At 41.4% G+C, this 27036-nt stretch overlaps 1 protein-coding gene across 1 annotated transcript in view; it reads right to left on the bottom strand.

Annotated features, from left to right (window-relative positions):
- CNTNAP2 (contactin associated protein 2) overlaps positions 1-27036 on the bottom strand; it is a 2163381-nt gene that overhangs the window by 7702 nt on the left and 2128643 nt on the right. The window contains exons 23-24 of the mRNA XM_044295439.1: positions 13313-13534; positions 3507-3581 (exon numbers count right to left, since the gene is read on the bottom strand). Coding sequence (XP_044151374.1) covers positions 3507-3581; positions 13313-13534 — 297 coding nt within the window. The remainder of the gene's footprint in view (positions 1-3506; positions 3582-13312; positions 13535-27036) is intronic.

The raw sequence follows: 27036 nt of genomic DNA, 5'->3' as shown, positions 1-27036 counted from the left end.
CTGAATGGAGCGGATCCGCTCAGACTGCATCAGTCTGTTGGCGTTCAGCCTCCGCTCGCCTCCGCACGGACAGGCGGACAGCTGAACGCTGCTTGCAGCGTTCGGGTGTCCGCCTGGCCGTGCGGAGGCGTGCGGATCCGTGCGGATCCGTCCAGACTTACAATGTAAGTCAATGGGGACGGATCCGTTTGAAGATGCCACAATGTGGCTCAATCTTCAAGCGGATCCGTCCCCCATTGACTTTACATTGAAAGTCTGGACGGATCCGTCCGAGGCTAATTTCACACTTAGCTTTTTTTTTTCCATTTTAATGCAGACGGATCCGTTCTGAACGGAGCCTCCGTCTGCATTATTATGAGCGGATCCGTTCAGAACGGATCCGCCCGAACGCTAGTGTGAAAGTAGCCTAACCTGATTTGTTTTTATGAGGAGGTGAGTAGTAGCCTGGATAGAGGCGCGGCTGTGGATGTAGTGTTTATGGATTTTGCTAAGGCTTTTGATACTGTCTCTCATAGACATTTAATAGATAAAGTACGGTCTATAGGCTTGGAAAGTATCGTTTGTAATTGGATTGAAAACTGGCTGAAGGACCGTGCCCAGAGAGTTGTGGTCAATGATTCCTATTCAGAATGGTCCCAGGTTATAAGTGGTGTACACCAAGGTTCAGTGCTGGGCCCTCTATTATTTAATTTATTTATTAATGATATCGAGGATGGGATTGATAGCACCATTTCTATTTTTGCAGATAACACCAAGCTATGTAGTACTGTACAGTCTATGGAAGATGTCCATTAACTACAAGTTGACTTGAACACTCTGAGTGATTGGGCATCAACTTGGCAAATGAGGTTCAATGTGGATAACTGTAACGTTATGCATTTTGGTAGTAATAATCTCCATGCTTCATATGTCCTAAGTGATGTAACACTGGGAGAGTCACTGATAGAGAAGGATTTGGGTGTCCTTGTAGATGGTAGATTAAATAACAGCATACAATGTCAATCAGCTGCTTCTAAGGCCACCAGGATATTGTCATGCATTAAACGAGGCATGGACTCACGGGGCATGGACAAAGTATTGGTGAGGCCTCATCTGGAATATGCAATTCAGTTCTGGGCACCAGTCTATAGAAAGAACACACTGCAGCTGGAAAAAGTACAGAGGAGAGCGACTAAACTGATGGAGGGTCATGGAGGGTCTTAGTTATGAAGAAAGATTAAAATAATTTAATTTATTTAGTCTTGAGAAGAGACATCTAAGGGGGGACATGATTAAGCTATACAAATATATAAATGGGCCATATAAAAAAATACGATGAAAAACTGTTCCATATAAAATGCTCTCAAAAGGCCACTGCCTCCGACTGGAGAAGAAAAAGTTCAGTCTCCAGAAGCGTCAAAGCTTCTTTACTGTAAGAACTGTGAATCTGTGGAATAGACTTCCTCAGGACGTGGGCCCTGCAGGAACAGTGGACAGTTTTAAAAAGGATTTAGATGAATTCTTAAAAGTAAACAACATTAGTGCTTATGAAAACGTGTAGAAATCTGAGTCTCACTTCCTTCTGGGATTCGCGTCCCCACCTATCCATTGGTTGAACTTGATGGACTTATGTATTTTTTCAACCATATCAACTATGTAACTATGTAACATTCAAACACACAACCATCTAGGCTACAGAGATTAATTAATAGAGAATCCTTCTGGATATTTAAACTAGATGCGTTATCTCCCAACGGTCTGAACAAAACTTTTGAGAAAACCAAAAGGATAATGTCTGATATTTTTATGTTATGTTTTTTTCTGCTATTCTACAGATCCACGTGACTCTTTTGCTCACACAAGGGTGTGTGGAACGCTTATACTCTGAACATAAGCCTATATTTAGTTTGTGTATGTTCTACCTACTATCAGCCATTGCACTCAACCGACACTGCTACATCGGGATTACTATCCTTGTATCTATGTTATAGTCTACTCTCATGTTGTGATTCTAGCACACTGCACTTTATGTAAACTACAGTGCACACTAAACATGCGATTTGGTCATCACATTTATTTTGTTCCGGTTATTATTTTTGCGGCCTTTACATTGTATCCCATGTAGATCACTGCATTTTATACTTTTGTAATAGAATAGGTGTAATTGTAATATATCCAGTCCAGCTTCCTATGTGGCTTTGCGATCCATCCCCTAATCTATTCAATTAAATCAATGTCTGTGTAGCGGCGCTAGTGCGACATAGGCTTTCTCCGCCGGTATTCCAAGAGTTACTTCGGGATCAAGTAGTTAGCACAGGAAGTGCAGTACAGTTGAAACATCCATTGTAGCCATTGTGTTTCTACCAAACAACCAGACGAATGCTCAGCAGGTTACTGATTACTTTTTGTCTTACATGTACCGAACCATAGGGAATTCAACATAATATTGCAACAATAAACGTTATGGACAGCCAAGATTAATGACAGGGGATAGTAGCCAAACGCAATCCGCTACAGTCTGGTCTTCAGAAGACTATACCAGTATATGTTTTATTGTCTTAATAAAATCCTTTGATACGGAGTTCCCACTGCAGTGAGATCCCGGCTATGGAACGCAGCAGCCTGACCGCTTTCCCATCTGGGAGACCCTCCGCTCACTACTAGTGTTGTGCCTGGCTTTGCACAGCCACAATCGCTAAGGTGATCCAGCCCCTGACCCTCCTACTAAACCTATGGTACCCACACCAATTGGCACCCCCATTTTTATTGCTGTTCTATAGCAAAGAACACTCAAGAGTGATCATATTTTGTAACGTTTTAAAGGCAGGAAAGTATAGATTGTACTTTGGTCTTCAATTAATAATATTTTGAAATTCATGATTTTTTGGCCAAAGAAGGGGACAGTTTCCAACAAAGAAAAAAAAGACTTGTCTCTGGTGGGATCAGTTCATATATTTTGCAGTAAATATAAGGAAGGAACACAAGCTGTGTATATTCCTGTAGAACATACTGGACTGGCCTTAGAAGACCATTAGGTAGAAAACCTCAGGAACCGAGGTCTGTTTCTGTCTTTTGGACCTCATCAGCACAGTGCAGATATGTAGCTGATATTAGTGAGTGATGCCTCCAGAAGAAAAGCAGTACGACTTCACTTCATGTAATTGATCTCTTCCTTTTCTTGCCCATTAAAATGTTAATTACTTGTTCTGGAACATCTTGTATGACTCTATGATGTACCATTCCTATATTATTGCTACTAGAAGTTATAAATGAATTACTAGCAGTTTGCAATGAAGGTCCGGATGGATGTTACTAGTTGGCAATCAGTGCTGCCAGTGGCAGACTGTGCAGGGACACACTGGTAACTTTCATCTGGACCTTCTATGCAAACTGCTAGAGCCCTTTCAATTTGCTTCTTTCGTAGCATATAACTCATTATCTAAAAGCCTGTATCTGTTCTCCAACTATATATATATATATATATATATATATATATATTCATAAATAACATGATCACATTGTCTTACCTCCAATAATAGCAGAATTCCTGTTGACTCCATCTGTAATGGCTTGTCCCTCATTGTTCGGGAAATTAGCAGTTTCTGTTATGAAAGGAAACAAATGTAAAATACTTATAAAAGATCAATATCCATATGTGGCTCAACTGAAATCAAACGTGTAGCTGAAATTAGCTCTTGGCTATCAGCAGTTATGGCCAGTTAGCAGTGTTCACCAGTGAACACATGCGGGCTGCCATCTTAACTCACAAGTCCGCCCTTACCTGTGCCTGTGCCGCGAGCCGGTCTGAAATAAATGCGGTCACTGGGAGCAGGCAGTTCCAAGAACAGCCCGATGAAGGCCCCTGGTGGCTGTTCTCGGAACTGCCTGCTCCCGGTGACCGCATTTGTTTCAGGCCGGCTCGCGGCACAGGTACAGGTAAGGGCTTACCTGTGCATCGCCGGACTTGTGAGTCAAGATGGCTGCCCGCATCTGGTCGCTGGCGAACACTGCGAACTGGCCATCACTGTCTGTCAGCAGATTTGTAGCTATGAAACTGGCTGACCTGTTACATGTGTGCAGTTTTTGCCAGGCATTTTTCCCTTTGGAACCAGTATTTGAGTTGAAAAATGCTTGAAAAAATGCCATGCCTAGAGTATTCAGCATTTTGACAAAAGTGCACAAACACAACACAAAAAAAGGCAATGCAAAAATGCTTTGTCTGTAGTGAATTTCATAATTCTCTATAGACTCCAAAGTATTACCTGGCCTCATGAAATGACGTGCAGAAAAAATGCCTCTAAAGACAGAACAACAAACTTGAAAATTGACAAAAAAAGCCAAACACTATGTGGGAGATTTAGCAAAACTGGTGCTAGGGAAAACTGACTTAGTTGCCCATGGTCCACCTTTCATTTTTCAGTGCTCCTTTGGAAACGGAAAGGATCAATCTGAGTAGTTGCTATGGGAAACAAAGACAGTTTTCCATTTTTTCCAGTCTATTGACCTTAGAGAGCAAATGCTAATATTAGCAAAAATATCTATTGATGGTCCAGCACAGTCCCCTGGTGACAGGTCCTTTTTAAGCTCTGCACATACAGTATGTGAGATTATTTCTAAGGCTTACTTATTTACTTCTACTAGCACACAGCATACTAATTTTATAATCGTTGTGAAGGACTGATAAAAACACTCAAGGGACAACGTAACTTCTGTATCTAAGTAACTGAGCGCCTAAAACACTTGTACTGTGGAAATAACATATGCAGTCAGATGTTCTGTTAAACACCGAGCTTCATGAGGCGTGCAAGCAACAACTGAGGAAACTCACTGTTAAGACAGACACAACGAGGGACATTTATCAAGACATTCTCATACGCACTGGAGTGAGATGCCCCTAATTTATCAAGAGGCAGATACTGTGCACCAGATACTGAAGGCTATAGGCTGGTGTAGACTTCAGTTATAACTTCTGCCACTTTTTGGAGAAAGTTATAACAAATCCTGTGGGCTGTGTGAAACCCTGCCCTCTATTCTAAGCCCCACCCCCTTTTTTCACCTCTTCGGAAAAGTGGCGAGAATCCTAAAACGCCCCAATATTATGGTGCATATATGGCGTGCATCATAATGTGTGACTTTTTTGTGCAGTTCAATGCACAGATAGGGGCCCAAACCACCCTGTGCACCCTGGGTCCTCCAACTTCTTCTGCCAGCCCCTCCCTCTCCCACTTGATTGACAAAGCCAGGAGACATGACTGTGTAGGAACCTGGCCCTGACAATCAGGAAAGACAGGGAGGAGGCTGGTAGAGAAAGCAGGAGCAGCAAGAGCGCATTGAGTGGCTTAAGCCCGTGGCGTTCTTTCTGCGGAAAAACTGACCTTTTCCCTTCATTCACTGGGTCAGTACGATTACAATGATACAACATATGTATAGTTTTTTTTACATCTAAATAGTGTAAAAATAAATTAAATAGAAAAAAAAATTTTTGTACATCACCATATTCTGACCCCCATAAATTTTTATAGTTATGTCTACGGAGCTGTATGGGGGCTCTTTTTTTTGTGGGACGATCTTTAGTTTTTATTGACACCATTTTGGAGTGTGTGTGACTTTATGATCACAGTTTATTACATTTTTTGGGGTAAGATAAGCAATGAAAAAAAATCTATTACGAGATTCGCCATCATATTGGAAAAATATTTGAATAGTACCGGCATTTTCGGACGCGGTGATGCCCATGATGTTTATATTTTTTGTTATTTATGTATTTATTTTTAAGGGGGGTGATTTCAATTTATATATATATATTTTTTTATTTATTTTTTACATTTTTTAAAACTCTTTTTATGTTTTCTTAGCCAGTGCTTGAGGCTACAATTTTTTTTAAATTCAATGTTACCATGTTTTATAGAGAAGCATGGTAATAGCTGAATTGCTCATTTCTTATGTTGGCCTACCACCTGCTGGCCAACATGAGAATTGCAGCTCCAATACCCTGAGTCTCTTCAGAGAGACCCAGCGTGTTGAAGTCAATTACGGGCGGCCCAATTGGCCACACAGGGATGTCGGTAAGGATCCGGAAGTGTACACTTCTAAAGGCTTTAATGACTGCGTCTGCCATTATTGGAGGTCACGGTCATTAGCCGTGGGTCTATGCTGTTTGAAACAGCGGAGGCCCGCTAGCCATGATGCCTTCTTCACGTGCGATCGGGCGCCATGTTTACCCATCGCTCCAGCGCCGTACATGTGCGCTGCTGGTAGCAAAAGGGTTAACGGGGTTGTGCAGCCAGTACATATTGATGACCTATCACCAGGAAGCAGTGCTTGCACGTGCGCCACCCCTCTTCAAATAGCTGATCGGTGGAGGTGCCAGGAGTCAGATCCCTACTGATTAGATATCCTGAGGATAGGTCAACAATATGTACTGGCTGTACAAACCCTTTAATATCTGCATGAGTTGCCTCTTGTATTACATATGTTATGTGCATAATCGCCTGCACATCCGCTCTACTAATGACAACTAGGAGACATGCTTCTTTATCACATGAACTGCATTCTTTATCCTGCTATAAGTCTAGACCAATGTCGCTGAATACATGACATCTACGCAGGGTTTTTGGTATTTGTTACAGTGTCATTATTTGGTACACTGACTTTTAGCTCATGCTATTGCTACCTGCATTCCCTGTATTTTATGGCGGCCAGTATGGCACCACAAACAGGTAGTATTTAGTGTAGATTCCTGTGCTAGAAAGATAGCCTTGATGCTGGCGGACAGGCACAAATCATTTTATACAAAATATATTTGTCAAGAATCTCATTTTCATAAAATAAGTGTAGCATTAGCACCAGTATATTTTTTATAATTATGGCCTTATTGTACCTTATTTAGTTTGTATCACAAACTATGGCGTTGGCCTCAGGGAAACGTGTTGGACTTTGGGGTTCCTATAAGTTACGTGTATCTTTTTAGGGTGCTGTGTTCTCCCTATATCATACCTATCCATTGGTCAATTGAGTTTATCATAGTATGGTTCCCCATCCCTTAGGATCCTATGGGGACCAGCACATGACCTGCAAGGCTGGAATTGAGGGCCTGCTGCCAATGTAATTATACCAGGCAACCCTTTTAATTACTTTTCAATGTACTTTATTCCATCTGTTCTTAGTAATGGTTAAAATCCCTTTGGCTGAAAAATGAACATAGCCTGGTGAGTGCTACATTAGATTTAGAAAATGAAAAGGAACTTGTTACAATGGGATATTGATTATTCACATCCTGGAAAGGAGTCTCAGGATTTTCTTTCTCACATCTTTTTTGTGAGTGAATTTCCAAAGCAAATAACCAAAGAGTGCTACAAAATAGTCACATTCAGGCTAAGCACAAGACTATTGTGGTCTTTGAAACACAAGGGATGTAAGCAAGGCCATCTACTGTACAGACTAGCAATGACTATACAAAGAATGACAAGGATTTTACTGGAATTAAAGAGGACCTGTCACCACTCCCAACATGTTTATTTTAGTAATTACTGCATGGGATTATAGATCATATTAAACCTATTTGATTAACTTAAACCTACTAAACCTTAATATAAAATAGAAAAAAACACATGGACACGTAATAATCATGGATAAATTAGGCCACGGCCAACTTTATTAAAGACTAGCTCCAACATTAGATAAACCATATAATTTAAATTAAATTAACCACTGAATTAGACCAGCCATAAGCTCGGCCCAAATACCTGAATCATCTCGTCCGCTCGCCACTTCTTGGCGAGCGACTTTACCCCTACTTCTAATCAAGTGACCGTGACAAACAAAAATTAAAGGGAGGGCGGGTGGGGCAGCAGATCCTAATATGCGGCTTGGCTGACAGCCTAACACTGACAGCCACCGCAATTATATACCCTTTTCTAAACTCCCCCCCACACCTATCCTCCAATGCCCTTATTGTTGCTGGGCCCCCTAAACTTCCTAGCCCCAGCAACCATCTCACTATAGGATTTCTCATTAACCAATCCCCTGTTACCTGCATCAACCCAGCAACCAGGCTCTTTTTAGCCAACTTGACCACTGCTTTCGGCGGGAAAAATTCCAGCCAAAACAAGCTCCAAACTACCTATGGGATAATCATAATCCCATGAGGATCCCTCCATATGTAATTTTTGGGATCCTAACATTCTCCATGTAATAACATTTCTAGAGAATCTGTTCTTGTGACTCTATGATGTGCCATTCCTTTATTATACCTGCTGGAAGTTATAAATTAATTGCTACCAGTTTACAATGGAGTATAGTAATGGGTTATTAAAATAATTTATACAGTGTAAGGCTACTTTCAGATCTGCAGCCAGGTGTTTCGGCTGACAATACCGGGAATCGGTCGGACAAAAACTGCTGCATACAGCGGTTTTCGTATGGCCAAAACTCAGCATATTTTCCAGGTAGCGGCTGGATCTCTGCTGACTCTGGAGAACTCTACAAGAAGAACCTGCCGGAGGCTCTGCCGCAGATGTGATACTAGTCTAACAAAGATGATTTGTGTATGGAATTCAACTTTTAAAGCTGAATTTGTTGCTGAAATTGTCTTATTTTACTACTGTACATTCAAATACTGTATCACTTCTGAGCAGTAAGGCAGCTGTGCTACAGAGCACTGCTCATGAAGCTGAGATCATATAGACCAGGGTTTCTTTATATGTAAGCTTAAAAAAAATGAAACAGAGGAAAACACAACACTACTCTATGCAATGAAGAGGTTAAATCCTATTTTAATCCATGGAATGGACTAGTTTACCAAGAAAACTCGTTTCTTAGAAACCCTTATTGAATAAAATGTCTTGCACAGTATGGACTATCAATAAAATCTAATCAAATTGCCTTGGATTCTCTTTGAGACCTCAATTTCATTCCAGCAATCGATGTGTGCTGCGGGCAATTCTTTAAAGAGGTTGTCCAGGGTTAGAAAAAGATTTCTAACCCTTCTTTCCTCCAAAAACAGCACCACACCTGTCCACAGGTTGTGTGCCGCACTGCAGATTAGATCCACGAACTTCAATGGAACCAGACCGCAGTACTAGATACAACCCATGGACAGACGTGGGGCTCGTTTTAGAAGAAAGCATGAAAAAAAATGTATACAGCACCACCTGGCAAATTCCAAACACAAGGACAGTAGGGGCACGCCCCAACAGGAGCTATGTCCCCTGTAGCTCCCTCTATAAGTCCAAAAATGAAGAACTAGAGGCAGCACAATTCCACTTTTTGGAAGAAAGCAGCCATGTTTTTATAAACCCGGACAACCCCTTTAACATATACAGAGACATTTCTAGCCTCCCCATCACAAAATGTGCAACTACTAATTGTAGACCTCTTTAAATGCTGGTGGTTTATAGTACTGCCATGAGAATAATTCAAACCGATGTGGGTTCTTCCATCAGTGAAGGATTCAATCCAAAAAACAAACCCCTGTTTGAATTAGGGTACTTTCACACTAGTGTTTTTCTTTTCCGGTACTGAGTTCAGTCACAGGGGCTCAATACCGGAAAAGAACTGATCAGTTATATCCCCATGCATTCTGAATGGGGAATAATCTGTTCAGGATGCATCAGGATGTCTTCAGTTCAGTCTTTTTGACTGTTCAGGCAACTGAAGACTTGCCTGAATGCCATTTTTCCCATAGGAATGTATTCCATAGAAATGTATTAGTGCCAGATCCGGCATTCAAAATACGCAGACCGGAAAAAAAGGTGAAAAAAAAGAAGTGTCGGATCCGTTTTGCCGGATGACACCGGAAAGATGGATCTGGCATTTAAATGCATTTTTTTTGACTGATCAGGCATTTTTAAGACTGATCAGGATCCTGATCAGTCTTACTAATGCCATCAGTTGGCATACGTTTTTCCGGATCCGGCAGGCAGTTCCAGCGTCGGAAATGCTTGCCGGATCACTCTCCCCCAAGTGTGAAAGTAGCCTTACAGATCACACCGCACCGAATGAATGCAACACCAAAAAGAAAAAGGTGCTGGACCACATCAATAAACTGTTAAAATGCCATCTTTATTTTAGGACAAAATTAAAAAACCCACACTGGAACCATTGCGTTGAGGCTGTAACTACAGTATGCAGATATCATCACCATACGGCAAATAGCTACGTATTACAGAACAGTGCAAAAAAACATCAGTAAAAATAAAAATTTTAAGGGAACCTGACATCCTGATTTTCAACGTATAGCTACGCCCATTACATTATTCTTTAAAGCATATTGTTCCTGATAGTGACTTTAGTGTTTCATAGCTGCTGTGAAGATTAGGTTTATTCCACACTCCCGCAGGATGCTAATGTACACTCTGAAGTCAAGGAGACTGGTTCTTGGATCTTTCAAGTCATGCTTGCGACATCCTCTTCCTGCCTCCTGCCCCTTGATTGTCTTTTCTGAATAGTGGCGACATCATCTCCTTGTCTCCCCTCATCTCACGCAGGCGCACTTATTCTCCTCTATGACGCCTGCACAGTCAATCTCGGTGTACAGCGCCTGGCTGCAGTGATTCTCTGCACATGCGCTAGAGAAGGGAGTCAGTGAGCGCATGGATCATTTGCATGGAGGAGACAGAGTGCGAGATGCGGAGACGAGGAGGTGACATGGCCACTCAGAAACATCATGTAATGGCTCTACTATGTGTTTTTTTAATACTGTCCTTAAATAAAGATGGCGGGAGAGATGTATCAAACTAGTGTAAAGTAGAACTGGCTTAGTTGCCCATAGTAACCAATCAGATTCCACCTTTTATTTTTCATCGCTACTACTTTACACCTGTTTGATAAATCTCCTCTGGTATTTTATGAAGATTAGATCTTGAATTTATGCTGAAACCACTTAATTTGTCTGACATGTCCATCAAATCTGCTTAAAGCGTTAACTATATATATATTTTTTAATTTTTGATAAGTCATAGGGACATATCAAAAGTGCTTTTTTTTCCATCAAAAAAACGGATTTTAGATGGAAATGGCTCAAACGGATGCTCAAATTAGCATAACTGATGCGCAGGATCGTTTTTTTTTTTTTTTTTTTACAGGATCCTGTTTTCCGGATCAGAAGAATGGAAAATGAAATGGAGATGTGAACTCTCCCTAAGGGCTCATGCACAGGTATGTATTTTGCGGCCAGCGAAACACAGATTCGCCAAAAAATACGCATGATATCTGTGTGCATTATGTATTTTGCGGAACTGAACAGCTGGCCCCTAATAGAACATTCCTATCCTTGTTCATAATGCGGACAATAATAGGACATGTTCTATATTTTTGCGGAACAGACATGCGGACATACGGAAACTGATACATTTTTTTGCGGACCCATTGAAATGAATGGTTCCGCATACAGACCTTTAAAAAAAATGGAACCGTAATGGAAAAAAAATAGGTTTGCGTTCATGAGCCCCAAGGGTGCATTCATACGACCATATGTATTTTGCCGTCTGCAACACGCGGTTCATTGTTTTGCGGATCGGTTGTAACAATGCCTATCCTTGTCCACAAAACGGACAAAAACAGGACATGTTCTATCTTCTTTGTGGAGCTATGGAACGGACATACGGATGCACACGGTGTGCTGTCCACATTTTTTGTGGACCCGTTGAAATGAATTCTACCCACAAAAAATGCAGATCGGACAGATGCAGATCAAAAACACAGTCATGTAAATGGGGCCTAACTGATGCACATGATACTTTTTTACAGCATCAATTTTTTAAAGGATTAATTTATTTTTATTTTTTACCCTGTAAAATGCTTTTTTTTTATTTTGAGAGATCAGAAGAACGGAAAATGAAATAGTGATGTCAACTCTCCCTCACATAGATTTATTAGCAACAAATATAAAACCAGTAGATAGTGAGATAGTGAAGATTTCTCACTGAGAAAATTGAGATCAGCTATCTGGATGCCTTTCATTTATATATTTCTCTGTAACTGAATTATCATGTTAATATCATACACTGATATAATGTCATTAAGGCTACTTTCACACTAGCGTTCGGGCGGATCCGTTCTGAACGGATCCGCGCATAATAATGCAGACGGAGGCTCCGTTCAGAACGGATCCGTCTGCATTAAAATGGCAAAAAAAAAGCTAAGTGTGAAAATAGCCTCGGACGGATCCGTCCAGACTTTCAATGTAAAGTCAATGGGGGACGGATCCGCTTGAAGATTGAGCCACATTGTGGCATCTTCAAACGGATCCGTCCCCATTGACTTACATTGTAAGTCTGGACGGATCCGCACGGATCCGCACGCCTCCGCACGGCCAGGCGGACACCCGAACGCTGCAAGCAGCGTTCAGCTGTCCGCCTGTCCGTGCGGAGGCGAGCGGAGCGGAGGCTGAACGCCGCCAGACTGATGCAGTCTGAGCGGATCCGCTCCATTCAGACTGCATCAGGGCTGGACGGCTGCGTTCGGGTCCGCTCGTGAGCTCCTTCAAACGGAGCTCACGAGCGGACCAGCGAACGCTAGTGTGAAAGGAGCCTAAGACACCACAATTTTTAAAAACACATTTTGGAAATATTTTTCTCAACGTGTGCCTACAGTGTAAAATAAAAGCTTCCTAGTGCTCTTCAATGCTAATGTACAGGACCTGGTGGGTTCTGGTGATAGAGAGCTCCAAACCCCTGGCATAGACATAAACAGTACAATTCTTGCTACCTGCAGCCACCACTAGAGCTTCATGCATACAGTACTATTGCCATGCATGGTGGACACTTGCTATGGTGTCACTATTATGCTACCTTGATGTTGTAATTTCTGGAGCTATTCTTCTAATACTATCTACAGATTCCAAAACTGTTTTTAAAACTTAGCCAACCGCAGAATATGTAAATGTAATTCCATCAAGTTAATGTGCTGTGTCTAATTGACAAAGAAGAATGGCTGCGTTGGTAGAATGCCAAAATTAACATATCATGTTTGTTTTTGCCAATAAACTATAAAGAAAATTGCTATTTCTGTTCCCTGAAGCGTGAAATGTTGTTGAGCATATGTAAAGGCTGAATTAAAGGTAACGTGCAGCAATTCTTTAGCGGGGACCCGTGTCCCCTGTTTGAATTGGTCGAGGATGGACACCACCATTCATCTCTATGGGACTGTTAGGGACATTTTCAAACATGAAATTATGAACGTTAGATATGAATAAAATATCAACAATACATTTCAAACAGAGGGGCAACTTGAAGCTCCTAGTGCAAAATTTGTCCCTCAACCAACAGTCATGTGCCATTTATAGCAGTGCTGTCCTCTTATGTGGCAGAGGGGCAGTAAACAGATGCAGTACCTGAGTGCCAAGGATTGTTTTCCGATGCCATTTGAGGGATGGTCAGCGGTGACGCACCACAGTTCGATTCCACAAGCTCTCCCACCACTTGCACCTGGGAGTTATTTCGCGACCTTAAGGCAAGCTTGAGAGGGGCTATAAGATTGAACTGTACTCTGGACAAGCAGCCGCTGAAGCCTGGAGTGTTGTAGGATTGGATCTCCTGATCTATAGTTCCAGTCTCTGGAGACACAAGAGAAAATTGATACGTTAGCAAGTCATTGCATTTTAAAGGATGGATAGAGAAGCTATCTGAGTAGTAGTCAATACGTTTTCTGCATTGCAGTGCAGATATAGGAACAGGGCCTTAGTTAAAGGTATATTTGGTAAGCGTCCAAATAGAAGTACCGTGCATTTCAGTGCTCAGTTCTTGTAATGTCGACTAAGCTTCCGAAAAGTAACTGAAAGAAAATCTGCCCATACGGTTTTTAGTATTACCAGCTTTTTATGTACCATACATTGCAGATTTATGTATATATGATCAATAATTAAGTTTCCCTAATTCTAGGTATTACGCTAAATCACGGGAAGGAAGTAAATGGTGGTTTTCAATGCTTAAAGGGGTTGTCCTGGTTCAGAGTTAAACCCAGACATATCCCCATTTTCACCCCTGCGGCCCCCCTGATATGAGCATCTGAGCATTTCATGCTATGATGCTCTCCCATGCCCTGTTCTGTATCGCGCAGGGCAAGGTCTTTTTTGTTTACATTGGCACGCTGCTAGACGGAGGCTTTCACCCAGCAGTGTTGCCGGTGATGTCACCGGTTCTGATGAGCGGGCTTTAACTGTTTTACATGCTAGGGCAGCACTAAAGCCCGCCCATTAGTGCTGTTTACGTCACTAGCATTCCCCGCCTAGCAGTCCCCATGTAGAGCCCAGTACGTCACCGGATCTCCAAAAAATTCCTTTGCTCTGCGTGATCCAGCACAGGAGAACATATCAGGGGGGCCGGAGGGGTTGTCCGGGTTCAGAGCAGAACCCAGACATATCCCCATATGTCTGGGTTCTGCTCTGAACCCGGACAACCCCTTTAAAGGTTTTTTTGAGACTTAGATATTGATGACCTATCCTCAAGATAGGTTGTCAATATCAGATCTGTGGAGGTCTGACATCTGGCATCCCTACTTATCAGTAGTAGTAGTTTTCAGGTAGGGTCGCCCCCCTCAGGATAGGTCATCAATATCTAAGTCTAGGAAAGCCCCTTCAAATAATAACCCCTTTTCTCTGCAACTGTAGAGGATGATCTCAAAGGAATTAAACTGATCAAAGGCATCTGAAAGAGAAAGGCTACTTATGTGGTCGATATCTGGGTCTAGCTCCTCTGAAGCATGACGCCTTTTGACCTTGCAGAAATCAGTGGTATACCACAGACAGGAACCAACCTCTTTTCCCAAGTGATATCAGTATATAAGAAAGGAATGTCATAACAGTTAGTAATACCAGAGCCAGGAGACAAGCATACAGCTATTTCTGCATGGTCAATGACCTTATGCTGTTTACTAAATCGTCAATTTCATGTGTTAATGTAATTTATTATGGGGATTTTAATACCATGGATAAAACAATGTGAAACTTTATACTCAAAAAATGAGTATATTAAGGAAACAAGAATAAAGAAACACAAAAATGCATTAAATAATAATATAAATATATGCGTTTTTGAGTCCATTGACCTAGATGGTATCTATATGATCTTGCTAGATACAAAAATGCAAAAACCGCATGTGACATAATTCACATTGATGCGGTTCCAATGCGGTTTTTGTAAAAATTTAGTCCTGACCATATAGGTTATTTATAGACCATCTCGAGCATGTTTTAAGATACAGGGGAATATTGTTATTTATATTTTTAGCACATTTATATTTTTAGCACATTTGTAACTGTGAATGTTATTCATTTTATGGAAGAAAAACGGCGATCAAATCCACCCCATATATTAGAATAGGCACAACTAATTGGTGGGTGGAACAATAGGATATATAAGGAGTGAGAATCCACTCACTTGGTGGCCACTGAGGAAGAGGTGTAATACCTTGAAACGCGTCTGGCATATCAGAGTGAGCGTGGATTCCTAAGAACATACAAAAGAAGCTGGACATCAACAAAGATCGAAAAACATCAGCGATCTCAAAACGAAAGTGATTAACCTCCATTACCAAAGTTACTGCCGCAGACTAGTGACGTCATACACAAGCGTCTACCCTGAACTCCAGAGACCAGGTCACGTGGGACGCCACAGCCGTGTACGGCTACCTGGGAGACTAGCGCTGCAGCTACGCAGCAGGAAGGGGTAAGAAAAGAAAGACACAGCGGCGAAGAATCAAAGTAAGTAACTTGGAGGGCACACACGCATCTCTGTCAACTCACACATTGGACTTTAACATTTGATCCGGGTCACTATTTACATCTTAAGTGAACGGAGTGCCACACGTATTCAAAGGCACAGGACTTTAACTCTGAGATACCTAATCTCCAGTTGGAATAGTGTCCTGAGACACAGCACGGTGCGGGCTCTATAACATCACCCCAAAGGGGCTAGAGTGCTACACCTATAGTGAGGGACACTTATTATCAACAAGCTTGACGCCACAAATTCCCAAATGGAACATTAAAGGTCATCACCATATCGTGTACCAACAACACGACAGCAATTACATCTACCAGTGGGACATTGGCGTCATCCTGTTGTAATATATTGCATTTGATTGCTGCATATCGCATATTCATAATTCATTTTTATTTTTGATGTATGTTTTATGTGTATTTTAGGGGTTTGCTTTTATTGCTTATTAAATTTAGTGTACATCACCCTGTAAGTGTTCTTCTTATGAGTGTGCCCCCTCATCCCTTTATACATTATACCACTTTATTCGAGAAGCGACTAAGAAACCCTAAGAAAAAGAGGATAACCACTTTGAAGAACGTTTTCGCCTAAAGTGACCTTTGCTTAGTAGTCCCTACTGAAGTTGTGTTGGAGGCCACTTGTTTAGGAGAACACGAGGGGGAAAGAACTGAATAGAATTTTTAAAAGTTAACAGAAGATAACTCAAAGTGACATGATTTTTATGGAAAATTTCTGTAAAAAGTATGAGATGTAAGCATTGCACGATATGTATACATCTTTAGAAATCATTTTGTATATCAAACTTAAAGAGGAACAGTCAGCTCTCCTGACTTGTTTTTTTTATTAAAAACTTGTATTCCCCATGTAATAACAAGTCTAGAACATCTTTTCTTAGAATTTTGTATTGTTGTGTGCCTCTGTTACTCCTCTACAAAATGCATGACTAAATTGATAACTTGGCATTAACATCCCCCTTCTCAGTGCCTCTACACGTTCTGACACTTGTATCGGAGTATACAGGAACATACCTTAGGGAGGATCTAAGATTTGAACTATGCCTAGGACAGTGCTGAGGAAAGTTCTCAGAGGTTTCAAACTGCCTCCGCTTCTTCAGCATGTCAGTTGTCAGATGGAAAGTCAGTGATTAGTTCCCCCCACCACTCCGAAGAATACCTGTAATCGTTAGCTTTCCTATTTTAGAGGGGTAGATTTACTAATACTATCACTAGACTAAACAGTCTAAAATGCTCCAGATTTATCACATTAGTTGATGCTGGTTGATACATCTGGCACACCTATTATGTGGCTTACTTTTTACTCCTGAATTTTGGCACATCTACAGCCACATACCCTGATGGCTAAGTGGTGCCCCTTCCGCCCACTTGTCAGAAGCATTTGTGACAATAAATATAGCGCATGGCTTCTGCACTTGGTTTGATCCAGAATTATGGCGCTTTTTTAATAGTAAATCTACCCCATTCTTCCCATTTTCCTCTGTGCCTTTGCATATCTGCTTTCCTCAGTGCTGTATGGGCTGTCTACCTTACCAGAAATATGTGTGACAGGTACCTGTTAGTACTGTATCTGCCATTGTCCCAGGCAGGCACAGGCACTGCGTTTATCACCCCTCCTGTCCTGTCTGGACCCCAGACCTGCTGCCCCTCCACTTCCTCTCCTACATCGGGGCCGGCTGCCAGAGTCTTGTTCTCCTCCTACTGGCCGCAGCCTGCACTTTGCTGCCCAGTCTGTTCTTCCTCACATAGGGCACGCGTACTTCCTGGCTCTTAAAGGGGCAGCATGTGCATGCCCTATTTTCTCCCCAGTCTTTGGCTGGCTGTATTATGAGGCTGTGTGTATAAGGCCCTTCACCAGTGGAGCTACCTGAGCTTTAGGTTGTTTCAAGTGAAGGTGTGCTGCTCCTGTCCGTCTGCCTGCGTACCAAACTTTGATTATCTACTGATTCAGACCCACTGCCTGTTTACAGTACTGAGCCTTTGCTGCCTGATCTGACTTCAATTTTTAGTTTCATGGATTCACAGAAACTCTGCCTGCCCTGACCTCTGCCTGTTTTCTGACTACAAGTTTTGCCTAATCCCTCAGTGCTGTGCAGGCAGGTGGGTCAGCAGCCAATCACACAGGGACTATTCCAAGAGGCAGCAGCCTGGTGGCTCCCCTGCCTGCGAAGACCAGATCCCTGTATAGGGGTTAAAGGTTGAAAACCAGGGGACTGCCAGGATAATGTCCTTAGGACTAGTGTAATGTCAAACAGGTTGGTTGAAACAGTGGGTCCACATCCACTGTCTGTAACAGACAGTACCATTTCATCACCAATGCACTTAGGAGAAGTGAGCATTAGGCCGGAGCACTTACAGTATCATCAGCCACTCACACACAGCATTCTACTGGTTGTGCAAAGAAATGTAAAGGCAGAATAATTTTTGTTTTGAACCAAAAAATGGTACCTGTCCAAACAATGGTACCCTAGGCAGTTGCCTATTCTGCTTACCTCTTATTCCAATTCTGCGCAGGGATGGGGCAAGAAGTAGGCATGGTAGACAGCTACCTAGGGTATTAAGACAGGATACACAGTTCATGGATTAAGAGGAATTACTTTTTATTTTTTCTATGTAACCCTGGTATATTTTCAAGCTATGGTACATTAAACCTTAGCACATCACATCTAATTTAGTTGAGTAGCTGCTAAATAGCCTCTCAAATGTCATGCTTCTCTCCTTACTCAGCAGTTTTTGAGGCTATTGGGTGGACATGATTAGTTCAGCTCTTGTAGGCCAAGTTACGCTTTTAGGTTAAAGGTACTTACCCAATTGCTTCTCAAACGGCTCAGAAGCTCTCTTTTGTTCTCCCTCTATTTCCCTTTCTTGCTCTCTATATCTCATTTTTTGCCTGATTTATATAACTGGTACTGTATAGGATTCTTTTGTCTAGAAGTCAAGAATGTTGGTCAAGGTGGATCTATTTTTGGGTTGCTGTGCACCACTGGTGGCACCATCCCCATTGATGATCTGTGACCTTGCTGATATGACACTGACTTCTATGACACACTGAACGGATGCTTTTAGCCTTGTATCTGTACACCCTGCTTCCACTACAGACAAATGGAAATCAATTTTACAAGATGATGATTTTATAAACATCTGCCGTTTACAGCATTCTGATGATACCTCATAAAGCACATTAGGGTGATGAAGGGTTTTCGAGGAGAAACGCATGCACACATCTGATATGCCGGCTTTTACTCAATGTTAAATAAGAATACGTTAACGTGTTTCCAGCAATTTTATTGCCTATTTAAATGAGTCTGCCTGACATCAACCTGCCACTGTAAATACAGTGTACGATGGAGGCTCGCTAGAAATAGCTCTGTTGCTGTGGAAGATACATTGACTCACTATTCCCTACCGCAATACTGATGTGTGGAGATAAGCAGAGCAAGAACAGATGGAAAAAACCCAGGACTCTAATTTAGTTTTTTTGAAGGGCAAAATGGTATATCTAAAAATAAGAATGTATTGCTGGCAATTCTGAAAAGAAAATGTGGTAGGAGGACTGCATGAGTTTTTGTCCTAATACAAGTGACAATGTTTTCACCTTAAGGAAGATTATAGACACCATCTGTTAGCTTCTTATGATTATTGACCTTTTTAGGCCAAAATTTTCAATTACTGGTAGGTAGATGCTAATATATATATATTCAGTATTGCGCCTATATTTTTCATTGCTGGATTATAGTAATCAATGACATTGAAATTTTCAATTTGCAAGTTCCTAACCTAGTTATACATAGGTAGATCCGTTTGCAATGATGGTATGTACATAATTTAGATGGACTACTACCTGCATAGAGTATACAGGTACAGTTTACACTAGCTGTTGTAAGCCACATAGAGGCCTCTTGCACAAGACCATATGTATTTAGCAGTCTTCAAATTGCGAATCCGCAACATTCTGACACCATCTATGTTGCATCTGTATTTTTTTGCGGACCCATTGACTTCAATGGGTCCGTAGTCTGCATTTTGTGGGCAAGTATATAGGACATGTTATATCATTTTTGCAGAATGGAAATGCGGATGCAGAAAACACACAGATGACCCATGTGCTTTCCGCACAGTCTGCAAAAAGAATATGTCTGCAATATGAGGACCACAGAGCCATTGAAATCAGTGAGTCTGCCAATACTACAACACATGGACAATATTTGTAATTTGGGTATCCGCAGTTTGCAGGCCGCAAAACAGAAATGGACGTGTGCATGAGGCCTTAGGCATTTTGTGGCCAAATATAGGACATGTTCTAAGTGCAGCGTCCCACATATGTGTGTAAAAGGGACACTTTAAACATCTGCCTATGTATCTAATGTATTTGCTATGTATGGTATTTCATATTTATCAGGCTGGCAATGTCATAACACCCATCTGCCCCTAGGTGGTGCTGGCGCCACTCATTTATATAATGTGGGCAGAGAGCAGAATGTAGAGTAGAGTGTATTGAAGTGTTGTAGGAAGAAGTAAGTGTATGGAGGAGAGAAACAGGCATCGTCCACCATGAAGTCTGCTATTACTACCCCTTGGTTCTGGCCAGGCTAAGGGAGTACACCTAACATTTATCTACAGCAGACAAGCACAAGACAGTAAGTCTATGTCTAAATATGAAGCAAGCCTAGTGAAGGTTACAACTGAATCCAGCCTTATGGACTTCACAATCACAAGGGCCTGAGAGCAACTTTAGAAGTGTCGGGACACGAATGGAGAATTGTCCTTATTCACTAGAAGCCTTCCAGGATATAGTGGAAACCTAAAAACCTGAATCCTTCAGGGAAGCATCCTGCAAATAATGTAGCAGAAGACTGATGCCTGCCACGAAGGAGAACGCCCTTATTGGATAGCTCAAGATGAGTAGAAAACTGTATATTTAGTACCATTGTGCTATAGTTTGGACTTAGAATAATTACAGAAGTCTTGCCTGTAAACTGTCATCCTTAAAGAGAACTCCTCAACTGACAATTGCCTAAACCTGATAAAAAGAATACTATTGAACTTATTTCTGAGTCATCACTAATGCCATACAAATGAACTGTATCTGTACTGACTACCTGAAGACAATTGATTCAGTAAATGTTCCACTGTTTGATTACAACCGACTCCTCATCATTACTACTACTACACTCAACATTTGCACCTTACGGTGCTGGCGTCACGAACACAGGGGCCCTGCCACCAAAGCACCTTAAACACCTATACCAGCACCTCAACTTCCATCTGGCTAGTGTTCCTTGCAATGGAGAGTGCCTCTGAGGATTTAGTGCTGTCTTCCCCATCACTGTACGTCGGTCCAGGGAGGCTCTGCTAACCGTGAGTAAATCAACTCCACCGTATCCTCACGTGTTGCCCCTGCGGCCTGGCCGCTACATATGCCTTTTTGAAATGGACATACGGATGTGGAAAGCACACAGATAGAATATGTTCTATTCTTCGCCGCAAAATGCAGACCATGGACCCATTGAATTCAATGAATTCTGCAAAAAACAGAAGCAACATGGATGTCATGGAGATATGCATTTTGCGTGAGGGGTGAAGAAGGAGCCATGAGACACAAGCTGACATGACAGTAACACTGGACTAATCCACAACATAAAAAGTTGATTGGGGGTCGTTTAAAGGGCCTTTTACACTCGCTGATGCAAGCTGTACCGCAGACAATTAGCATATTTATGGCAGCACATTGCCTGTTTACATGGAGGGATATACTGCCGACAAACAATTATTTTTATGGTTACGTAACAGATGTGATCATCCGACAAACAAAGGCTGATGGGTATGTCAAGACAGAAGACTGATCAGTGTACAAACCCTCGTTCCCAATCAGTGGCCCATGTAAAAGCTTTTACATATTGATCCTCCGGATAGTTCATCAATATCAGACAGGTGGGGGGAACCACATCTGGCACCTTCACTGGTCAGCTGTCTTTGGCAGCCTTGAATGGGAGCTTTATACCAGCATGGCCACTATACAGTGGGTGAAGCCTTCTGCCACTGTTTAGTTTCCAACAACTGATATGTGGGGTGATGGATGTTGGACCCACACCGATCCAATATTGATGACCTGTCCAGAGGATAGATCATCAATATCTAAAAGCTGGAATACTCCTTTAAAAAGCTGAAAGCAGCAGCAGATATAAGTGAGCTTCATGGGAAAAGCTATATACTATACATAAGCATTTAGGAGCACAGTCAAGTCTTTATTTTTGACAATTGCTTTTCTGTAGTGACAGGTATGCTTGAAACTATGAAAATAACGTTCAAAAGCAGAGCTTTCATTATGCTGGAGTTGGTGGTTTAAAGCATCCAATGCTTTCACAATAAGTGCCTTTGAAATGCCAGTCTTTGTTATAATAGCGCTTTTAAATGTGCCAATATCTCCAATAAGTGACAATAGTGGTTGAACTGTATGCAGCCATATATTTAGGAACAATCTATCTGTTGCTGCTGCTGGCAGCTTACGTCAGTATACTTTACTCCTATACGTTTACCAACATTACAGGGAGTGCAGAATTATTAGGCAAGTTGTATTTTTGAGGATTAATTTTATTATTGAACAACAACCATATTTTCAATGAACCCCAAAAACTCATTAATATCAAAGCTGAATATTTTTGGAAGTAGTTTTTAGTTTGTTTTTAGTTTTTGCTATTTTAGGGGGATATCTGTGTGTGCAGGTGACTATTACTGTACATAATTATTAGGCAACTTAACAAAAAAACAAATATATACCCATTTCAATTATTTATTTTTACCAGTGAAACCAATATAACATCTCAACATTCACAAATATACATTTCTGACATTCAAAAACAAAACAAAAACAAATCAGTGACCAATATAGCCACCTTTCTTTGCAAGGACACTCAAAAGCCTGCCATCCATGGATTCTGTCAGTGTTTTGATCTGTTCACCATCAACATTGCGTGCAGCAGCAACCACAGCCTCCCAGACACTGTTCAGAGAGGTGTACTGTTTTCCCTCCTTGTAAATCTCACATTTGATGATGGACCACAGGTTCTCAATGGGGTTCAGATCAGGTGAACAAGGAGGCCATGTCATTAGATTTTCTTCTTTTATACCCTTTCTTGCCAGCCACGTTGTGGAGTACTTGGACGCGTGTGATGGAGCATTGTCCTGCATGAAAATCATGTTTTTCTTACCTTGCAGACTTCTTCCTGTACCACTGCTTGAAGAAGGTGTCTTCCAGAAACTGGCAGTAGGACTGGGAGTTGAGCTTGACTCCATCCTCAACCCAAAAAGGCCCCACAAGCTCATCTTTGATGATACCAGCCCAAACAAGTACTCCACCTCCACCTTGCTGGCGTCTGAGTCGGACTGGAGCTCTCTGCCCTTTACCAATCCAGCCATCTGGCCCATCAAGACTCACTCTCATTTTATCAGTCCATAAAACCTTAGAAAAATCAGTCTTGAGATATTTCTTGGCCCAGTCTTGACGTTTCAGCTTGTGTGTCTTGTTCAGTGGTGGTCGTCTTTCAGCCTTTCTTACCTTGGCCATGTCTCTGAGTATTGCACACCTTGTGCTTTTGGGCACTCCAGTGATGTTGCAGCTCTGAAATATGGCCAAACTGGTGGCAAGTGGCATCTTGGCAGCTGCACGCTTGACTTTTCTCAGTTCATGGGCAGTTATTTTGCGCCTTGGTTTTTCCACACGCTTCTTGCGACCCTGTTGACTATTTTGAATGAAACGCTTGATTGTTCGATGATCACGCTTCAGAAGCTTTGCAATTTTAAGAGTGCTGCATCCCTCTGCAAGATATCTCACTATTTTTGACTTTTCTGAGCCTGTCAAGTCCTTCTTTTGACCCATTTTGCCAAAGGAAAGGAAGTTGCCTAATAATTATGCACACCTGATATAGGGTGTTGATGTCATTAGACCACACCCCTTCTCATTACAGAGATGCACATCACCTAATATGCTTAATTGGTAGTAGGCTTTCGAGCCTATACAGCTTGGAGTAAGACAACATGCATAAAGAGGATGATGTGGTCAAAATACTCATTTGCCTAATAATTCTGCACGTAGTGTATAGTTGGTATATTCAGGGCATGTTAGCCCCACCTCCAGGAACGCCTGAACATTTATGGGTATTACATAAGCCCCAATGACTAGTGTTGAGCGAATCGATGTATCCCAAGTGGAATTCAACCCAAATTTTAGGAAAAATTTGATTTGCCGCAAAGCCGAATTTCCTCGCACTTCGTGGCAACGAATCAATTTTGGCTAAGATAGCAGTAAAAAAAAAAACATACTTCATCCATTTGCGTGTGAAGAGGCTGGTGCAGCCATCTTGATTGAACATACCTTGTGCAGTGACATATGATATAACCATGCTGACCGGCGCGATGACATCATCATGTCACACGCGAAAGTTAGTGCAGTGTCTTCATGCGATCGAATGGATAAGGTGAGTATTTTTTCTTACTGCATTAAACACTAAAAGCATCCAAATCGAAATTTTCAGAACTTCGCTCATCTCTACCAATGACTTTTGGCTGGCGATATCCTGAAATTAGGGAAGGTGTCTGCGAATCTGGGACTGCTGGCAAATATGCTCTTCATTTCCTTACTAATGTAATATTTAATCTGGGAAAAGTACATTGAAAATGTAGACTGAAAGGTTATTTCATAAACAGCATGAAGTATGAATACGAGAGCAATAGAAACATAGAACAGTCTCTGTTCTACTTATAGAAAGTGCTTTAAAGAAAACAGTTTTTGCCCATAGCAGCCAATTACAGCACAGCTTTCATTTTTCAAGCGCAGAATACAAAAAGGAAATTGTGCTGTGATTGGTTGCTATGGACAGCAAAGGCAGTTTTATTTCAGACAGTTTTATAAATCTCCCCCAATATTCTATATCTTCAGTATCAGGGTCCATTCACACTGCCTTGTGGTTTGGCATAACATTTGGTATAGCCTACGGATAATGTATGCAAGCAGGCAGCATGTTATAGAGCAGGAGGAGCTGAGCAGATGGATATATATTTTTGTGGGAAAAGATTCATTAAAACCTGTAATTTATACATTTATATCTCTGCTTTTTCTAACTTAAGACCCCAGTTAGGGCTCTTTCACACGAGCATGGAATCTGCTGCGTGAAAGAGTGCCGAGCCCCGTCCGGACAGTAACATGATTGATAATGCTCTTTGCCTCTCTGTAACCTTTTTACTACAAAATCACGGCATCCACTCGTGTGAAAGAGCCCTAAACAGCTCTCAGTACACGAAGGAGATGCTATAATGAGTGTTTATAAGCTGTCAGGAATTCAGAGATAAGAGCTATGCATCCAGATGTTAGAGCAGCAACCTGATGGTTTCAGTGTGAAAATAAAGCAAGAGTTCTGGCACACTATGGCCCTAATTTATCATATCATGGGCACGGGCGTGTGAATAAGACCTTAGGCTGAAAAGACACAGGTATTTAGTGGTGTTTTTCAGCGCTTTTGCTGTTTTAGTGGTGTTATTTTTGTGCAGATTTTTTGCGATAAAAATGATAGCTCCAAATGTTAGCTGAAAGTCTATAGGAAAATATGAAACAGGACAGATGAAGAATTTGCTCTGCAGTTTTTTCATCACTTAGAAAGACGCCAAAGAAACCACTTGCAGTTTTTCCATACTGCATGTGGTTTTTATGGCATTAGTTGCAAAACAAATGTGTGACAGTGTTTTTTCTGATTTTTTTTAAAAAAAAGGCTGAAAAAACATCAAAAGCTTTTACATCCTGCGTTTCTAAGAAAAATGTCAGAGAGACAAAAAAAATGCCACCAATTTGAAAAAAAACGCCACTAGGCAAAAAACGCTTGTCAGACCTGCATTTCATATTTCCTATAGCTAATATCTGTAGTTAGCGTTATTACCACAGAACCTGCACCAAAAACCACATGGGCCCATCTATTGCTTTGAGAGGTCTCTTTAGGAGATCTAATGCTCCCTTCCGCTTGCCGTCAGACTCAGATTTACTGATCCAAGATAAGTAATTGGTCAGCACTGCCGAACGTGACTGCAAAGCCAGCACTTGAAGTTCATGATTGAATCATTTTTCTAGCTGCTGGGAACCATGCCAGATAATCGAAAAGTACAAGTCTCAAAGGTCTTAACTAAACATCTTATCATCTTAGTGGTCACTAAGTGAGTGGCCTGTAATAAGAGGAGTACTATTTAGTAATGATTGGACCTCATCAGAGGAGTGTCTCTACTAAGTAAGACACATTCTAAGGGTATGTTCACACAATTTAAATACTTATATGATAACTCATATGTGTATTTGCAATGGAATCCACAGCAAAAATCTGTGACCCTTGGATTTCTGCTGTAGATTTGCAGGTTGTCATGCTGAGGATCCACACATGGATTAGTCACTTTCAATAGGACAACCCTGCTGTGGTTTCCATGTGCCAAGAAGTGACATGTTCACATCTTGTGAACTGAGTTTAGCGATTCCCCTCCCTCCATCCACCCACCCCTGGTCTCATGCCTTCCCCATCAGTTCTCTTGTTCCTATGTGCACAGTGATGTGACATCCATAGTGGTGACATGTCAGATGACCTTGCCGGGCAATCACTGACTGCACCTTGATCTCACCATGCATGTAATAGCTAGTGATTGGCAGCCACCATGGCTACGAATGTCATCAGTGACGTGAAAATAATGCAAACTTTGCATTTCAACCATAAATTTTAACATTTAAAATCCTAGAAGCCCCCCCTTTAGAATAAAATACTCAAATTGTTTTTCATGTTGGAGTGAGCTGTAGAGGTATTACGGTTACATGACCTTCTACAGCAGGACGCCATTATGCCATCATAAGTAATAAATAGAAGTATAATAAAATAACAGCAGCTTGATGATGGTTTCCAGTTAACAAGATACCATTTTTTTGTACATGTGTAGAGCTATAATGAACTATAAAATTAGCCTAAACAGCAAATAAAAATAATGAGGTTATAAAAAGGGACTACACTTTACGCTTTACAGTATGGACAGTACTAAAGGAAGGTGAAGTCTCGCTTAACACTGTCCATATAGAAGTATTATTTTTGGTTAGAGGTCTTTTGTTCTTTTTGCTAGAGAAAAAAATTTAATAGTTTCTCAAGTATTATGTTTAGGTATTTCATAGTCCATCATGGACAATGGTAACTACAGGGATTTTTTTTTTATTACTTCCTACAGGCTATGACAATGGTACTCAAAATTACCAGCATTCATGTGGTTATGGGAAAAAGAATGATGCAAAGCTGCAATAGACATATGTAACT

Source organism: Bufo gargarizans, chromosome 5 (assembly GCF_014858855.1).
Source record: "Bufo gargarizans isolate SCDJY-AF-19 chromosome 5, ASM1485885v1, whole genome shotgun sequence".
Taxonomy (NCBI): domain Eukaryota; kingdom Metazoa; phylum Chordata; class Amphibia; order Anura; family Bufonidae; genus Bufo; species Bufo gargarizans.
This window is presented reverse-complemented; position numbering and strand designations above follow the sequence as displayed.